Source organism: Myxocyprinus asiaticus, chromosome 39, assembly GCF_019703515.2.
Source record: "Myxocyprinus asiaticus isolate MX2 ecotype Aquarium Trade chromosome 39, UBuf_Myxa_2, whole genome shotgun sequence".
Taxonomy (NCBI): Eukaryota; Metazoa; Chordata; class Actinopteri; order Cypriniformes; family Catostomidae; genus Myxocyprinus; species Myxocyprinus asiaticus.
In genome coordinates, this window is record NC_059382.1 from 41,582,109 (window position 1) to 41,596,010 (window position 13,902).

General features: G+C 39.4%; 1 protein-coding gene across 4 annotated transcripts in view; it reads right to left on the bottom strand.

Moving 5' to 3' along the window:
• LOC127430091 (SH2B adapter protein 2-like) overlaps nucleotides 1-13,902 on the bottom strand; it is a 62,108-nt gene that overhangs the window by 13,038 nt on the left and 35,168 nt on the right. For 3 of the 4 annotated variants that reach the window (XM_051679557.1, XM_051679555.1, XM_051679556.1), the window contains 4 exons: nucleotides 7,838-7,929; nucleotides 6,766-6,866; nucleotides 6,182-6,337; nucleotides 5,887-6,092 (listed from right to left, as the gene is read on the bottom strand). In XM_051679557.1, coding sequence (XP_051535517.1) covers nucleotides 5,887-6,092; nucleotides 6,182-6,337; nucleotides 6,766-6,866; nucleotides 7,838-7,929 — 555 coding nt within the window. The remainder of the gene's footprint in view (nucleotides 1-5,886; nucleotides 6,093-6,181; nucleotides 6,338-6,765; nucleotides 6,867-7,837; nucleotides 7,930-13,902) is intronic. The other variant, XM_051679558.1, reaches the window with a different exon arrangement.

Consider the following 13,902-nt stretch of genomic DNA (forward strand, 5'->3'; position numbering starts at 1 on the left):
GCAACATTGAAGTTTCTCAGGATTTGTAAAAATCTTGGTCTTACAGATATTTGGAGACTGTTGAACCCATCTGGTAGGGACTATACATTTTTTTCCCTCAGTCCATAAGATTTATTCTAGAATATATATGTATATAAGTCCCTCATTTCATCAGTTGTTGATTGCTCAATTGGAAACATCTTAGACACCCTGGTGAGTTTAGAGGTGTTGCCACATACGGAAAAAAATTAATCATGTGTTTTTCAATCAGGTGAAGTTTTGGCTATTCAGGGCAAGACAGTCATACTTTGAGTTGGGGGACAAAGCAGGGAAGCTTTTATTTTAAGCTAGATATATAAAGCAGAGAGGAGTCTTTTTCTACCATTACCTCAGTGAAATCTGCTGGTGGGGAAATATTTACCTCAGCCATTGATATTAATAATGCTTTTAAAGAATTTTATCTTGATATTTATAGTTCCACATCTTCGTCTTCTGGTGAAGATATTAGGAACTTCGTGGAACCTTTAGAACTCCCTAAACTGACGACTGAGCAAAAAAATTCTCTTGATTTTGAGATAAACTTGGAGGAGCTTGGCAAGGTAATTAAGGCCTTGCCTACAGGCAAGGCTCCGGGGCCAGATAGTTTTGCAGCTTAATTTTTTAGATCTTATGCTACAAAACTGGCTCCACTTTTGTTAGAAGTTTATACAGCATCATTAAAGAATAGAAAGCTTCCGCCAACCATGACACAGGCCCAGATAAGTCTGATCCTTAAAAAGGACAAAGATCCAAGCGAGTGTAAGAGTTACCGTCCAATTTCCCTGATCCAGCTAGACGTAAAAATATTGTCAAAAATTCTGGCTAACCGATTAAGTTATGACATCCCTTATACATATAGATCAGGTGTGGTTTATTCGGGGCCGCAGCTCAACTGATAACATTAGGCATTTCATCAATATTATTTGGTCAGTGGCGAATGATCAGACTCCAGTCACGGCCATCTCACTTGATGCTGAAAAGGCGTTTGATATGGTAGAATGGGATTATCTTTTTAAGATTTTGGAAATATACAGGTTCGGGAATACTTTTATTGGATGGATTAAGTTACTTTATAGACACCCGGTAGCGGCGGTACAAAGAAATGGATTAATTTCAGATTATTTGACTCTGGATAGGGGCAGGGTTGCCCTCTTTCCCCATTATTGTTCTGTCTTGCCCTGGAACCATTAGTAGCCACGATAAGAAGGGAAAATGATTTTCCAGGGGTGGTGGCGGGAGGTATGGCGTATAAGCTTTTGTTTACGCGGATGATATTTTATTATTCGTCTCTGACCCCATTAGATCTATGCCTTGCCTCCATAGAATTATTCATTCCTTTTCTAAGTTCTCGGGATACAGAGTCAATTGGTCTGAATCCGAAGCTTTGGCTCTGACAGCGTACTGCCCATTAATGGCTTTCCAGTCGGGCGCCTTCCAGTGGCCCAAACAGGGCATTAAGTATTTGGGCATTTTATTCCCAGCAAATTTGTGTGATTTAGTTAAGAGTTAATTTTGACCCCAAAATAAAAAGGTTTGAGCGATGTGGGCAGGTGGGCTTCATTACATTTATCTATGATTGGGAAGGTTAATGTTATTAAAATGAATTGTATTCCAAAATTCAACTACCTGCTACAGTCTCTCCCTGTAGATGTCCCCCTCTCTTATTTCAAGCAATTTGATAGCATAGCAAAGTCCTTCATTTGGAATGGAAAGCATCCCAGATTACATTTAAATATGTTACTTAGGCCGATTGACAAAGATGGGCTAGGCCTACCCAAGATTTTGTTTTATTATTATGCGTTCAGTCTCAGACATTTGGCTCATTGGTTGCTTCCACCTGAGAGAGCCCCTCACTGGTTTTGTATTGAACAGAAAGTTATTGCCCCTATTGTGCCATTGCAAAGCCTATCAAACTAATCTGAGAAGTTAAATTACACCCCATTATCTCGCATTTGCACTCGGTATGGACAAAAGTGTCCAGAGTGTTTAATTCATACATTTATTTAAATGTTGCCTCAAGCATATGGCTGAACCCTAAATTATGTATTAATAAGTCCCCTTTCTGCTGGTCAGAGTGGATTGTAAGGGGGGTTACTACACTCGGTGACCTATATGAGAGTGGAGTGTTGAGATCTTTTGAGAATTTGGTTCAACATTTTGGGATTCCCAGCTCTCAGTTTTATAGGTATTTACAGCTGCGCCACTTGCTCTGTATTGTTTTTGGAAGTAGCAGACCCCCCTCCCCAAAGCGGCAGATACTAGGAGAGAAGTGATTACTGCTTTTGGAAAAGGTCACAAGGCATCAGTGTATTACTCCCTGCTAATTCAGAGTCTGGGGGACGGAGCTTCAACTTCTCTCAAGAGATTATGGGAAAAAGATTTAAATTTGGTGTGAGGAGGGAGTGTGGGCTAGGATTCTAAAAAACGTCAAGTCTGCATTTAGAGATGAAGGGTTCGCCTTATCCAATTCAAGATTTTACATAGATTCTATTGGGCCCCCTCTTGATTGTATAGGCTTGGTCTTAAAGTCACACCCACCTGCTGGTGATGCCAATCAGACAACCCATGTCTTTTGGGGGTGTGTTAAGATCCAAGATTTTTGGTTGAAGATTCAGAGTTGTTTGTGTGACATTTTGGGCACTCAAATTTTACTTTGCCCCAGACTTTGTATTTTGGGCAATGAGGCGGTCATAAATGTGGGGGACAACCATATAAAAAATTGGGTTCTGACCAGTATTATGACTGGTAGACAAATTATTTTAAGGGGTTGGAAGTCGAACGGAGCGGCATCATTCCCGGAGTAGTGTGCGGCGATGGGGAGGGTGGCAGCTTTCGAGGAGGTGGCAAGTAGAAGGCTGGGGTTTGGGGACTTGTTTGTCAGAAAATGGTGTAATTATTTAACTGTTTTGGGGGACTCTCAGGGAAGGGATGGGGAGAGAGATGTCTAGTTTAATTATGTATGTTTAAAAATAATAATAATACATTTTTCGTATTATTTTATGTGACCACAGGGGTGTTCGTTCGGGGTTAGGATGGGGGTTAAATGTTGATTCGGTGTGTATGTGTTTTTCTCTGTTGTTGTATTTTTTTTAATCAGTAAAAAAAAATAGCCCAGATGGGTGCAAAAAAGGTCCAGGACGCGTTTTATTCAAAACAACAAGACGCAGAATGAGGGTTTCATTGTGTCTTTTAAAAGTGGCACAAGATGCATGATAACGGTCAAAGCTCTTCGTCTTGTGCATGATGATGTAGAAAAACATTTAAATCCAGATAGGCACATGAATGTGTCCTTTGGATGAATCTCCCATGAATCTCTCTCTCCTCTTCACCTGTGTGACTGACTGTGAACACCTGAGGTCGGGGCCAAGGGTGCAATGACGGAAAATAGGTGTTGATGTCTTGCTGAAGAGGCAGTCATATGCAGATGTATTTGGTCCTTGTGTCATCAAAAGTTCCACAAATTCCAAACGAGCCATTCTTGCAGCTTGGTTTAAATAAATGCTCTTTTTCTACAAGTCAGAAGTTTTCAGTTCTGAAACTTACAGTATGTTTTTTTATAATACGACCTCTTATATGTCAAAAGATCAAGGAAAATTTCATTCCTCATGTCATGACCCCTTTAAAAATCTAAGCGCATCTGAGACTGCACTATGAACTTCTGAGCTCAGGTATGACCTGTCCATGGATTTCTCAGGAATCTGGGAAATCAAATCTAGCCTAACCTGTCTGCCAGAGCTAATCTCTAGTGATGGTATTGTCAAGTGCAGTTCAGTGTTCTACTGGGAGATTTCTTTGGGGAACGAGGTTAAAGTTCCATGAAGAGCTTGGATTTGACCATATGATGGTCAGTCCAAAACTTGGCCCGTCACATAACACGAGTAGAAAGAATATCCTTTCAATTCTTCAGTTGAACAATGATGTGGTCCAGGAGATGCCAGTGCTCTGAGTGGAGGGGCAGCCAGGTGGTCTTGAATTTGTTCTTCATCTGGAAGAGAGTTTTGGTGGTGTTTTGAGCTCACGCAAGAGAGGAAATTAAGGCGAGAGCTGCAGGGGACTGCCGGAGGTCTGGTCTGCTGAATCCTGCCTGTCCCTAACTCCAGATTTGTGGTCTGGATTCACTCCCCTACCCATCGTACCATTCCTGGTTCACCCACATGACAGCGGGACAGGGGTTGGTGAAACACCTCTGGGGACCTCTGCAGCACCAAGATCCCCTACCTCTGATTGCAATAAAAAACTATTTAAAAACTGTGTGTTTCTATAATTGTGTTAGTGAGATGTCGCTCCTGCTCATCAAAACAGCAAGGACCAACAAAGTCGAGCGGAAACGGCGGTATGAACAGACTTCATTGACAACCATTGACCTAATAACTCATCGAAATTATGATAACTCATCATCACCTTATTTTATTAACCTTATATTTAAGCTTTATTGTTATGTTGCAATGTAATACATGGTGTTTAATGTGCCTGCAAGGAAATAATCATCTATTAATCAGTACAGTGGTAAAGGGCAGTTTCTTTCATCTGAGATCGGTTGCGAAATTAAAACAGTTTCTACCCCTGAAAGATTTGGAGACTGTAATCCACGCTCTCATAACATCATGCCTGGACTATTGTAATTCCCTATACTGTGGCCTGCCTCAAATTGCGATCTCTTGCCTGCAAATTGTCCAAAATGCTGCAGCGAGATTTCTTACCGGAACAAAAAAAGAGAGGAATCACATTTCTCCCATTTTAGCGACTTTACATTGGCTTCCTTTAAAGTTTAGAATTGATTTTAAAATTGCTGTTTTTGTGTACAAGGCTTTATCTGGTGTCACACCAAAATACATTAGTAAACTTCTGATTCCTTACTCTCCCCAGTGAGCACTTAGGTCTAGTAATCAGCTTCTCTTAACCATCCCACGTTGTCCGTAAATGTGAGGTTTGCTCCTTCACTAGCCAGTTTTAAATCGGCTCTTAAATCTTATTTGTTCTCTCTGGCTTTTGATTAAGATTAGTTTAAGGGTTTTATGTTGAAGTTTTCTGTTTGTATTTTATTTAATGTGTTTATATTTTGTACGCTGCATGTCTTCCTTTAATGCTTTCTTTTTATATGCTCAACGTTTTATTGTACAGCACTTTGGCACAACTCTGTTGCTTTTAAATGTTCTATAGAAATAAATTTTGACTTGACTTGACTTAAGCCACATACACACTACACGATTTCCAGCGACAAAGTGACCTCATCTCAATCGTTTTCAATGAGAGCTGGTGACTTCCAGCGACACGAGCGTCCTCTAGTGACTAGATGTAGGCGTGTCCATCAACTTGAGAAAGTTATGAAAAGTTTAACTTTATGCAAATGAGGTGCGATGTTTGACAGCAACAACCAATAGGAGTGAAGACTGTGTTCACTGGAGCTCATGTCACCTGTCTCCTGATATAATGGAGTCAAGTGCAGGAGAGGAATAAAAGTTAAAGTTTCTTTGAGCGAGAATTTTCAAGAGACATGTCCAGACATACAGTCCACCAATAATGCTAGTGCGACAGTAGTAGGAACGCCCACTAGCGACTTCACAGTACAGGGACGAGTGACATAAAGTGATAGTCGCTGCATGTGTGAACGGGGCTCAAGTTGTAGGTATGGGATAAGTTGAGGGGATGTAAAACATGAATACATTCAATGTGTCTCCTGTTAATCTGCTGTTTTGAGCATGTTTTCATGTATTCTGATATGTACTGTAACTCTTTTACCACCCCTCTGAGTGTCAATTAATTTATACAAACACTTTCAATGTCCATTGTTCTGTTTGTTTTGTTGTAGGCAAAATAAAAAGTTAAATAAACAACAAAATCAAATACAGACAGATTAAAGTGTGTCACCTTTGCTTTGCCCTGGAAGTTAAATGTGAGCACATATTCTCCAGGTCGTGTCTCACTCTGACGGATCACAAACAGGCCGTGACTGCGAGCGCCACCGGCTAGAACGAGTTGTGCCGCACGAACACGTGTCAGTGTCCCGTGAAACCACGGGTAACCTGCCAAACTGACATCAGCTTCTGCTTCTCTCTGAGCTTCAGCTGGACTTCCTGAATGACACGAGCAATGAGAACAGAGTAAACTAACAGACAGATAATGTGTGTGTGACACAACGCTCAGTGTGTGTATGTGTGTGTACCTGCAGTTGTGTTAGTGTTGTGGGCATTGGGCGACTGCAGGAATCGCTCTAAGGGCACGTGTGAAGGGTTTTGTGTAACTGGTGTCTCTTGACAGTAAGCTGCAGTGTGATCAGCTGCATTACTGCACTGCAAGCGCTCCGACGGCCGCTGTGTCTCTGAACAAAAAACACAAAATAAATAACTAACATCACAGTACACTAACACATTCAGTCCACGTGCACACTACAAAGACAACTGCATTTAAATACAGGAGTGAATGTGTGTGTTCAGGATACAGAGTCACTGCTGAACTAATGACGGTTCATAGTGATGACCATAGCAACGGTTTGGCCTCTCCTGCCGGTAAACGGGAAACATGGATGGAAACAGTTTAACACTTTTGGTGTTTGACTTTTTAAATTTGGCCACATTAATGTCAATATTTAGTAACTTAGTGTCTGACGAGCTGTCAGTGTAAAAAGTCCAATAAAATTAAATTATGCCTCAAAACAAAGTATTAATAGACCATATAGATATCATCTATTTAATCTAAGCATCTGTAAACAGAATATGACTTGTATGTTGTCTATCGTTCATGACGTACCATCACAGAGCTGCTCACAGCTGCATGATGACACCAGTGAGAAATCTCTGAGCGCTTGACTGTGAACACAAGACGAGAGCTCAATATCGTCTCCACTGTCCCTGTGCACATTTAAAAAACACAAATATTTAAACATTGTGGAGCAAACGTTGAACATTTGTCAAAACATCTCAGGACACATAATAACTCTAATTCACACCTCAGAGCTCAAATAATGACAAACAAGGGCTGCCAATCAATAACAATATTTAACCACAACTGATGTAAAATGCAGATTCTATATTTCCCAAAACACACAGGAAGAGAGTCAGGGGAGCAGCCCAAGCTTCATTATTCAAACAGAAAGATGGATTTGCTGACATTGAATTGGACAACATGTCATGAGGGTTTTGTCGATGTTAAGGTCGAAAACAAAATAATGTCAGATTGAATAAATGCAATAACAGCAGTAAATCGACCAAAATACAGTACTGTGCAAAAGTTTTAGGCACTTGTGAAAAACTTTCAAAGTGAGGATTTCTTAAAAAAATAATGACATAAATAGTTTTCATTAATCAATTAACGTCATACAAAGTCCAGTAAACATTAAAAAAAAGCTAAATCAATATTTGGTGTGACCATCTTTGCCTTTAAAACAGCCCCGATTCTCCTAGGTACACCTGGACACAGTTTTTCTTGGTTGTTGGCAGATAGGATGTTCCAAACTTCTTGGAGAATTCACCACAGTTTTTCTATCTATTTAGGCTGTCTCAATTACTTCTGTCTCTTTATGTAATCTCAGACTGACACGATTTTCAGTGGGGGGCTCTGTGTGGGCCATGACATCTGCTGCAGGGCTCCCTGTTCTTCTATTGTAATCTTTTCTATTTGCAAAAGTAATGTTTGGGAGTCTAAAATGTATTTTTCCTATTGACACACTAAAGCTGAAAATATAAATAACCATCTTAAGACAAATGCTTTTGTGAAACATCTTATGTGCCTAAGACCTTTGCACAGTACTGTACATTTGACCCTAAACAACTCCTAACAAAGCCCGTTTCAGTGCAGGGCAGATGTTGATGGCTCAGTTTACCCCGGGTCTATACAGTCCTGGATATCAGCTACCCACGAGTTCTTCTGCAGTGAGTCAATGGTCTCCAAGATGTATTCAGCACCATTTTCTACCTGCAATACACAAAACCACAAATTTATACAACTTACAGGACTGTTTTATATCAACTAGCTAACATAAATTATTCTCTATTTCTCTCAATAATTAGTCTCTTAGTTCAGTGCTTCTCAACTGGTTTTGCTTCAGGAACCAGATTTTACATTTTACATCAAGTAGTGACTTAACATAGTACTACAATTGAATTTGAATGGTTTCAGCTAATAATTCACTGCACATTGTGGTCGACACAAACCATGTTGATCCATGTTTTTTTTTTTTTTTTTTTAAGTGAACCCATATTTAATGTAATCTGGGTGGTATTTTCTTTAACCTTGTGTTGATGTTTTTTGAGGATGAGTTCATGTCACACAACCTGTCCATGTTAACATCTGTCTAATTCGATGAGCTTCAACCAAGTGTACACATGTACACATGGCATTTGTTATCAACAACTAAATTTTAACAACAGTATACATGATTAAATGGTTAACTACATTTTGTTATTGGATTTTTCCTTGTTTATTTTTATCCTGCTGTCTGTGACTCTGTGACAGAACAGATGAGAACCACCATCTTAAAAGGAATATTCCGGGTTCAATACAAGTTAAGCTCAATTGACAGCATTTGTGGCATAATGCTGATTACCACAAATTTATTTTGACTCATCCCTCCTTTTAAAAAAAAAAAAAAAAAAAAAAGCACAAATCTTTGTTCCAGTGAGACACTTACAATGGAAGTCAATGGGGCCAATTTTTGGAGGTTTTAAACAGAAATGTGAAGCTTAACCTTACAACAATTGAGAGTTCACTGCAAATTTGCCACAGATAATATTCACATGCAAATGAGCTTTGCAGCAAATCTGCGGCAAATTGTCCATTGTTGTCAAAGGTTTAACGGAGGTTCTCCACTACCGGTGATGAGCTGCAAACTTCTGGCAAACATTTGCGGCGAATCACAAGCTCATTTGCATGTGAAAATAACGAGCTGCAAATTTGCGGCTAGTTTAGATTTTTTTGTAAGGGTATAATTTTATAAAAGCACTTGCATTAATTCTTCAGTTAAAACGTGTATTATTTGAGCTGTAAAGTTGTTTAAATTGTAGTTTGTACAGTCGTTTTAGGGTTTGTTGACATTACATCGTCATGGTAACGAAGTTGTAAAATTGGCTATAACTTTACACAGATGATATTAGTAAGAGATTCAATCACATTAAAGGGACGAGTCTAAATACATTTTTGTGGTAATCAATCTAAACTAGCCACAAATTTGCTGCTCGTTATTTTCACATGCAAATGAGCTTGTGATTCACCACAAATGTTTTCCAGAAGTTTGCAGCTGTTTCCCAGTAGTGGTGAACCTCCGGCAAACCTTTGGCAACAATGGACAATTTGCAGTGAACTCTCAATTTTTTTAAGGGATTGCCACAAATGCGGTTGATTGAGCTTAACTTGTAATGAACCCGGAATATAAATATGAAAATATGTTGACACAATTCCAGTAGGTCAGAAATTTACATACACTAAGTTAACTGTGCCTTTAAGCAGCTTGGACAATTCCAGAAAATGATATCAAGCCTTTAGACAATTAGCTTCTGATAGGAGGTGTACTGAACTGGAGGTGTACCTGTGGATGTATTTTAAGGCCTAACTTCAAACTCAGTGCCTCTTTGCTTGACATCATGGGAAAATCTAAATAAATCAGCCAAAAAAAAATTGTGGACCTCCACAAGTCTGGTTCATCCTTGGGAGCAATTTCCAAACGCCTGAAGGTACCACGTTCATCTGTACAAACAATAGTACACAAGTATAAACACCATGGGACCATGCAGCCATCATACCGCTCAGGTAGGAGACACATTTTGTCTCAGAGATGAACATAGTTTGGTGCGAAAAGTGCAAATCAATCCCAGAACAACAGCAAAGGACCTTGTGAAGATGCTGGAGGAAACAGGGAGACAAGTATCTATATCCACAGTAAAACAAGTCATATATCGACATAACCTGAAAGGCTGCTCAGCAAGGAAGAAGCCACTGCTCCAGAACCACCATAAAAAAACCAGACTACAGTTTGCAAGTGCACATGGGGACAAAGATCTTACTTTTGGAGAAATGTCCTCTGGTCTGATTAAACAAAAATTGAACAGTTTGGCCATAATGATCATCGTTATGTTTGGAGGAAAAAGGGTGAAGAACACCATCCCAACCATGAAGCATGGGGGTGGCAGCATCATGTTGTGGGGGTGCTTTGCTGCAGGAGGGACTGGTGCACTAAACAAAATAGATGGCATCATGAGGAAGGAAAATTATGTGGATATATTGAAGCAACATCAAGACATCAGCCAGGAAGTTAAAGTTCGGTCACAAATGGGTCTTCCAAATGGACAATGACCACAAGCATACCTCCAAAGTTGTGGAAAAGGACAGCAAAGTCAAGGTATTGGAGTGGCCATCACAAAGCTCTGACCTCAATCCGATAGAAAATTTGTGGGCAGAACTGAAAAAGCGTGTGTGAGCAAGGAGGTCTACAAACCTGACTCAGTTACACCAGTTCTGTCTGGAGGAATGGGCCAAAATTCCAGCAACTTATTGTGAGAAGCTTGTGGAAGGATACCCAAAACATTTGACCCAAGTTAAACAATTTAAAGGCAATGCTACCAAATACTAACAAAGTGTATGTAAACTTCTGACCCACTGGGAATGTGATGAAAGAAATAAAAGCTGAAATAAATCATTCTCTCTACTATTATTCTGACATTTCACATTCTTAAAATAAAGTAGTGATCCTAACTGACCTAAGACAGGGAATGTTTTCTACGATTAAATGTCAATAATTGTGAAAAACTGAGTTTAAAAGTATTTGGCTAAAGTGTATGTAAACTTCTGACTTCAACTGTATCTTATATATATATATATATACACACACACATACATACATACATACATACATACATGCATACATACATGCATACATGCATACATGCATGCATACATACATGCATACACACACAGGTTTGGGAGGGTATTCCACTACAGATTACAGAATACATGCTGTAAAATATAATTTGTAACATATTCCGTTAGATTACTCAAGGTCAGTAACGTATTCTAAATACTTTGGATTACTTCTTCAGCACTGGTAAATTTTTTCACTTGTTTTGACTATAAAAACTCTGCCAGTACAGTAAGACAAAATACACATGTTCAAAATACATTCTCTGAAAAACCGAAATATCTCATGCAGTGTTGTTTCTAAAACAAGATAAATCAAAATTGATCTTGTTTTAAGGATTTTTAGATATTTTTATAGGAAAACAATACAAAAGTTATTATCAAGAATATGATTTTTGCCCTAATATCAAAGGTCTTACTAGAAAAAAGAAATTATGATCCAAAGTGAATTTTCTTCATAAAAAAATATGATCATGTCTGGTATCATGTGCATGTAAAATGGCTAGAAATAGCATTTTAACTTAGTGTAAAGCTGACAATTTACACAAGGTTTATTTCTATTTCTTCTGCTCCAAACTTACTTCAGACTTACTTCTCTTTCTGCTCATATGAATGTAACACATCATAAGAAAGTGTTTCACCGCTGTTCAAATGCACTTTGGATCGCATCATTTATATGTATAAATGTTTTCCATCTGAAAGGACTAAATATTAAATGAAACAAATGACAATAAAATGCAAAGTAATCTCTTCAGTAATCACAATACTTTTTGATTCTAAATACCAAATCTAAATACCAATGATTTAAATTGTTACTCCCCAACCCTATGTGTGTGTATAATATATATATATATATATATATATATATATATATATATATATATATATATATATATATATATATATACACACACACACACACACACACACACACACACACACACATACACACACATACACACACATACACACACACATGTGTGAATATACAGTGCATTCAGAAAGTATTCAGACCCTTTCATTTTTTTTTACATTTTGTTACTGTATTTTGCAGTCTTATGCTAAAATGCTTTAAATAATATTTTTTCCCACATCAATCTACACTCCATACCCTATAATGACAAAGCAAAAAACAGATTTTTGATAATTTGTTAAAAAGAAAAAACTGAAATATCACATAAGTATTCAGACCCTTTACTATAACACTTGAAAATTAGCTCAGGTGCATCCCATTTCTCTGGATCATCTTTGAGATGTTCTACACTTCGATTGGAGTCCACCTGTGGCAAATTCCATTGATTGGACATGATTTGGGAAGGCACACACCTGTCTATATAAGGTCTCACAGCTGAAAATGCATATCAGAGCAAAAACCAATCCATGAGGTCAAAGGGACTGCCTGCAGAGCTCAGAGACAGGATTGCGTCGAGGCACAGATCTGGGGAAGGCTACAAAAAAAAACAAAACAAACGGCTGCATTGAAGGTTCCCAAGATCACAGAGGCCTCCATAATTCTTAAATGGAAGTTTGGAACAACCAGGACTCTTCCTAGAGCCGGCCGCCCAGCCAAACTGAGCAATCGGGGGAGAAGGGTCTTGGTATGAGAGGTGACCAAGAACCCGATGGTCTCTCTGGTTGAGCTCCAGAGATCATGTGTGGAGATGAGAGAAAACTTGCAGAAGGACAAACATCATTGCAACACTCCACCGATCTGGGCTTTATGGCAGAGTGGCCAGACGGAAGCCTCTCCTCAGTGCAAGACACATAAAGCATCTAAAGGACTCTCAAGACTGTGAGAAACAAGATTCTCTGATCTAATGAAGCGAAGATTGAACTGTTTGGCCTCAATTCCAAGTGTCATGTCTGGAGGAAACCAGTCACAGCTCATCACCTGCGCAATACCATCCCAGCGGTGAAGCATGGTGGTGGTAGCAACATGCTGTGGGGGTATTTTTCAGTGGCAGGGACTGGGGGACTAGTCAGGGTTGAAGGAAAGCTGTACGCAGCAAAATACAGATGTATCCTTAATGAAAACATGGTCCAGAGCTCTCAGGACCTCAAACTGGGCAGAAGGTTCACCTTCCAACAGGACAATGACCCTAAGCACACATCCAAGACAACACAAGAGTGGCTTAGGAACAACTCTGTGAATGTCCTTGAGTGGCCCAGCCAGAGCCCGGACATGACCCCAATCGAACATCTCTGGAGAGACATGAAAATGGCTGTCCACCAACAGTCCCCATCCAGCCTGACAGAGCTTGAGAGGATCTGCAGAGAAGATATCCCCAAATCCAAAGCTTGGTCGCATCATACTCAAAAAGACTTGAGGCAGTAATCGCCACCAAAGGTGCTTCAACCAAGTAGTGAGTTAAGGGTCTGAATACTTATGTCATTGTGATATTTCAGTTTTTTCTTTTTAATAAGTTTGCAAAGTTATCAAAAATCTGTTTTTTGCTTTGTCATGATGGGGTATGAAGTGTAGAATGATATGGAAAAAAAGAAATAATTTAAAAGCATTTTAGTAGTGGTCGACCAATATATCGCCACAGCCGGGCGGCCGATAAATTCTCTCGTAAGGCCGATTATTTCACGAGCCATATTGTTGCTGGTGTGAAGACTGCTGCTTGCACTTCCTTACTCTGGCCAAGAACCACCCACTCAGATATGAAGGAGCTGTCTGACAGACAGGTAAAATGACCCACAACAGTTAGTATTGTGACATCACATGAGCATATCGATGGACCGGCTCACTCAACAGCTTTTGTCAGTAGCCTAGTGGTAGCACACAAGCTTGTTTTTACATATGCATAAGTGCTCCTGCGGGGACACAGACTTTCAATTACTTCAGATAACTCATATATTTTTCCTTCACCAACAATTGCAAATCTTCCTCGGAACTGTGCATCATTTCGGACCGCAAACTTGTAAACATGACACTGCTTCCCAGTGGAAAAACAATAACATGCACCATTGGATCAAGAAAGTTATGTCAAGACAGAAGTAGCAGATTTGAGATGGAGGAGACCACAATTTCGGAGA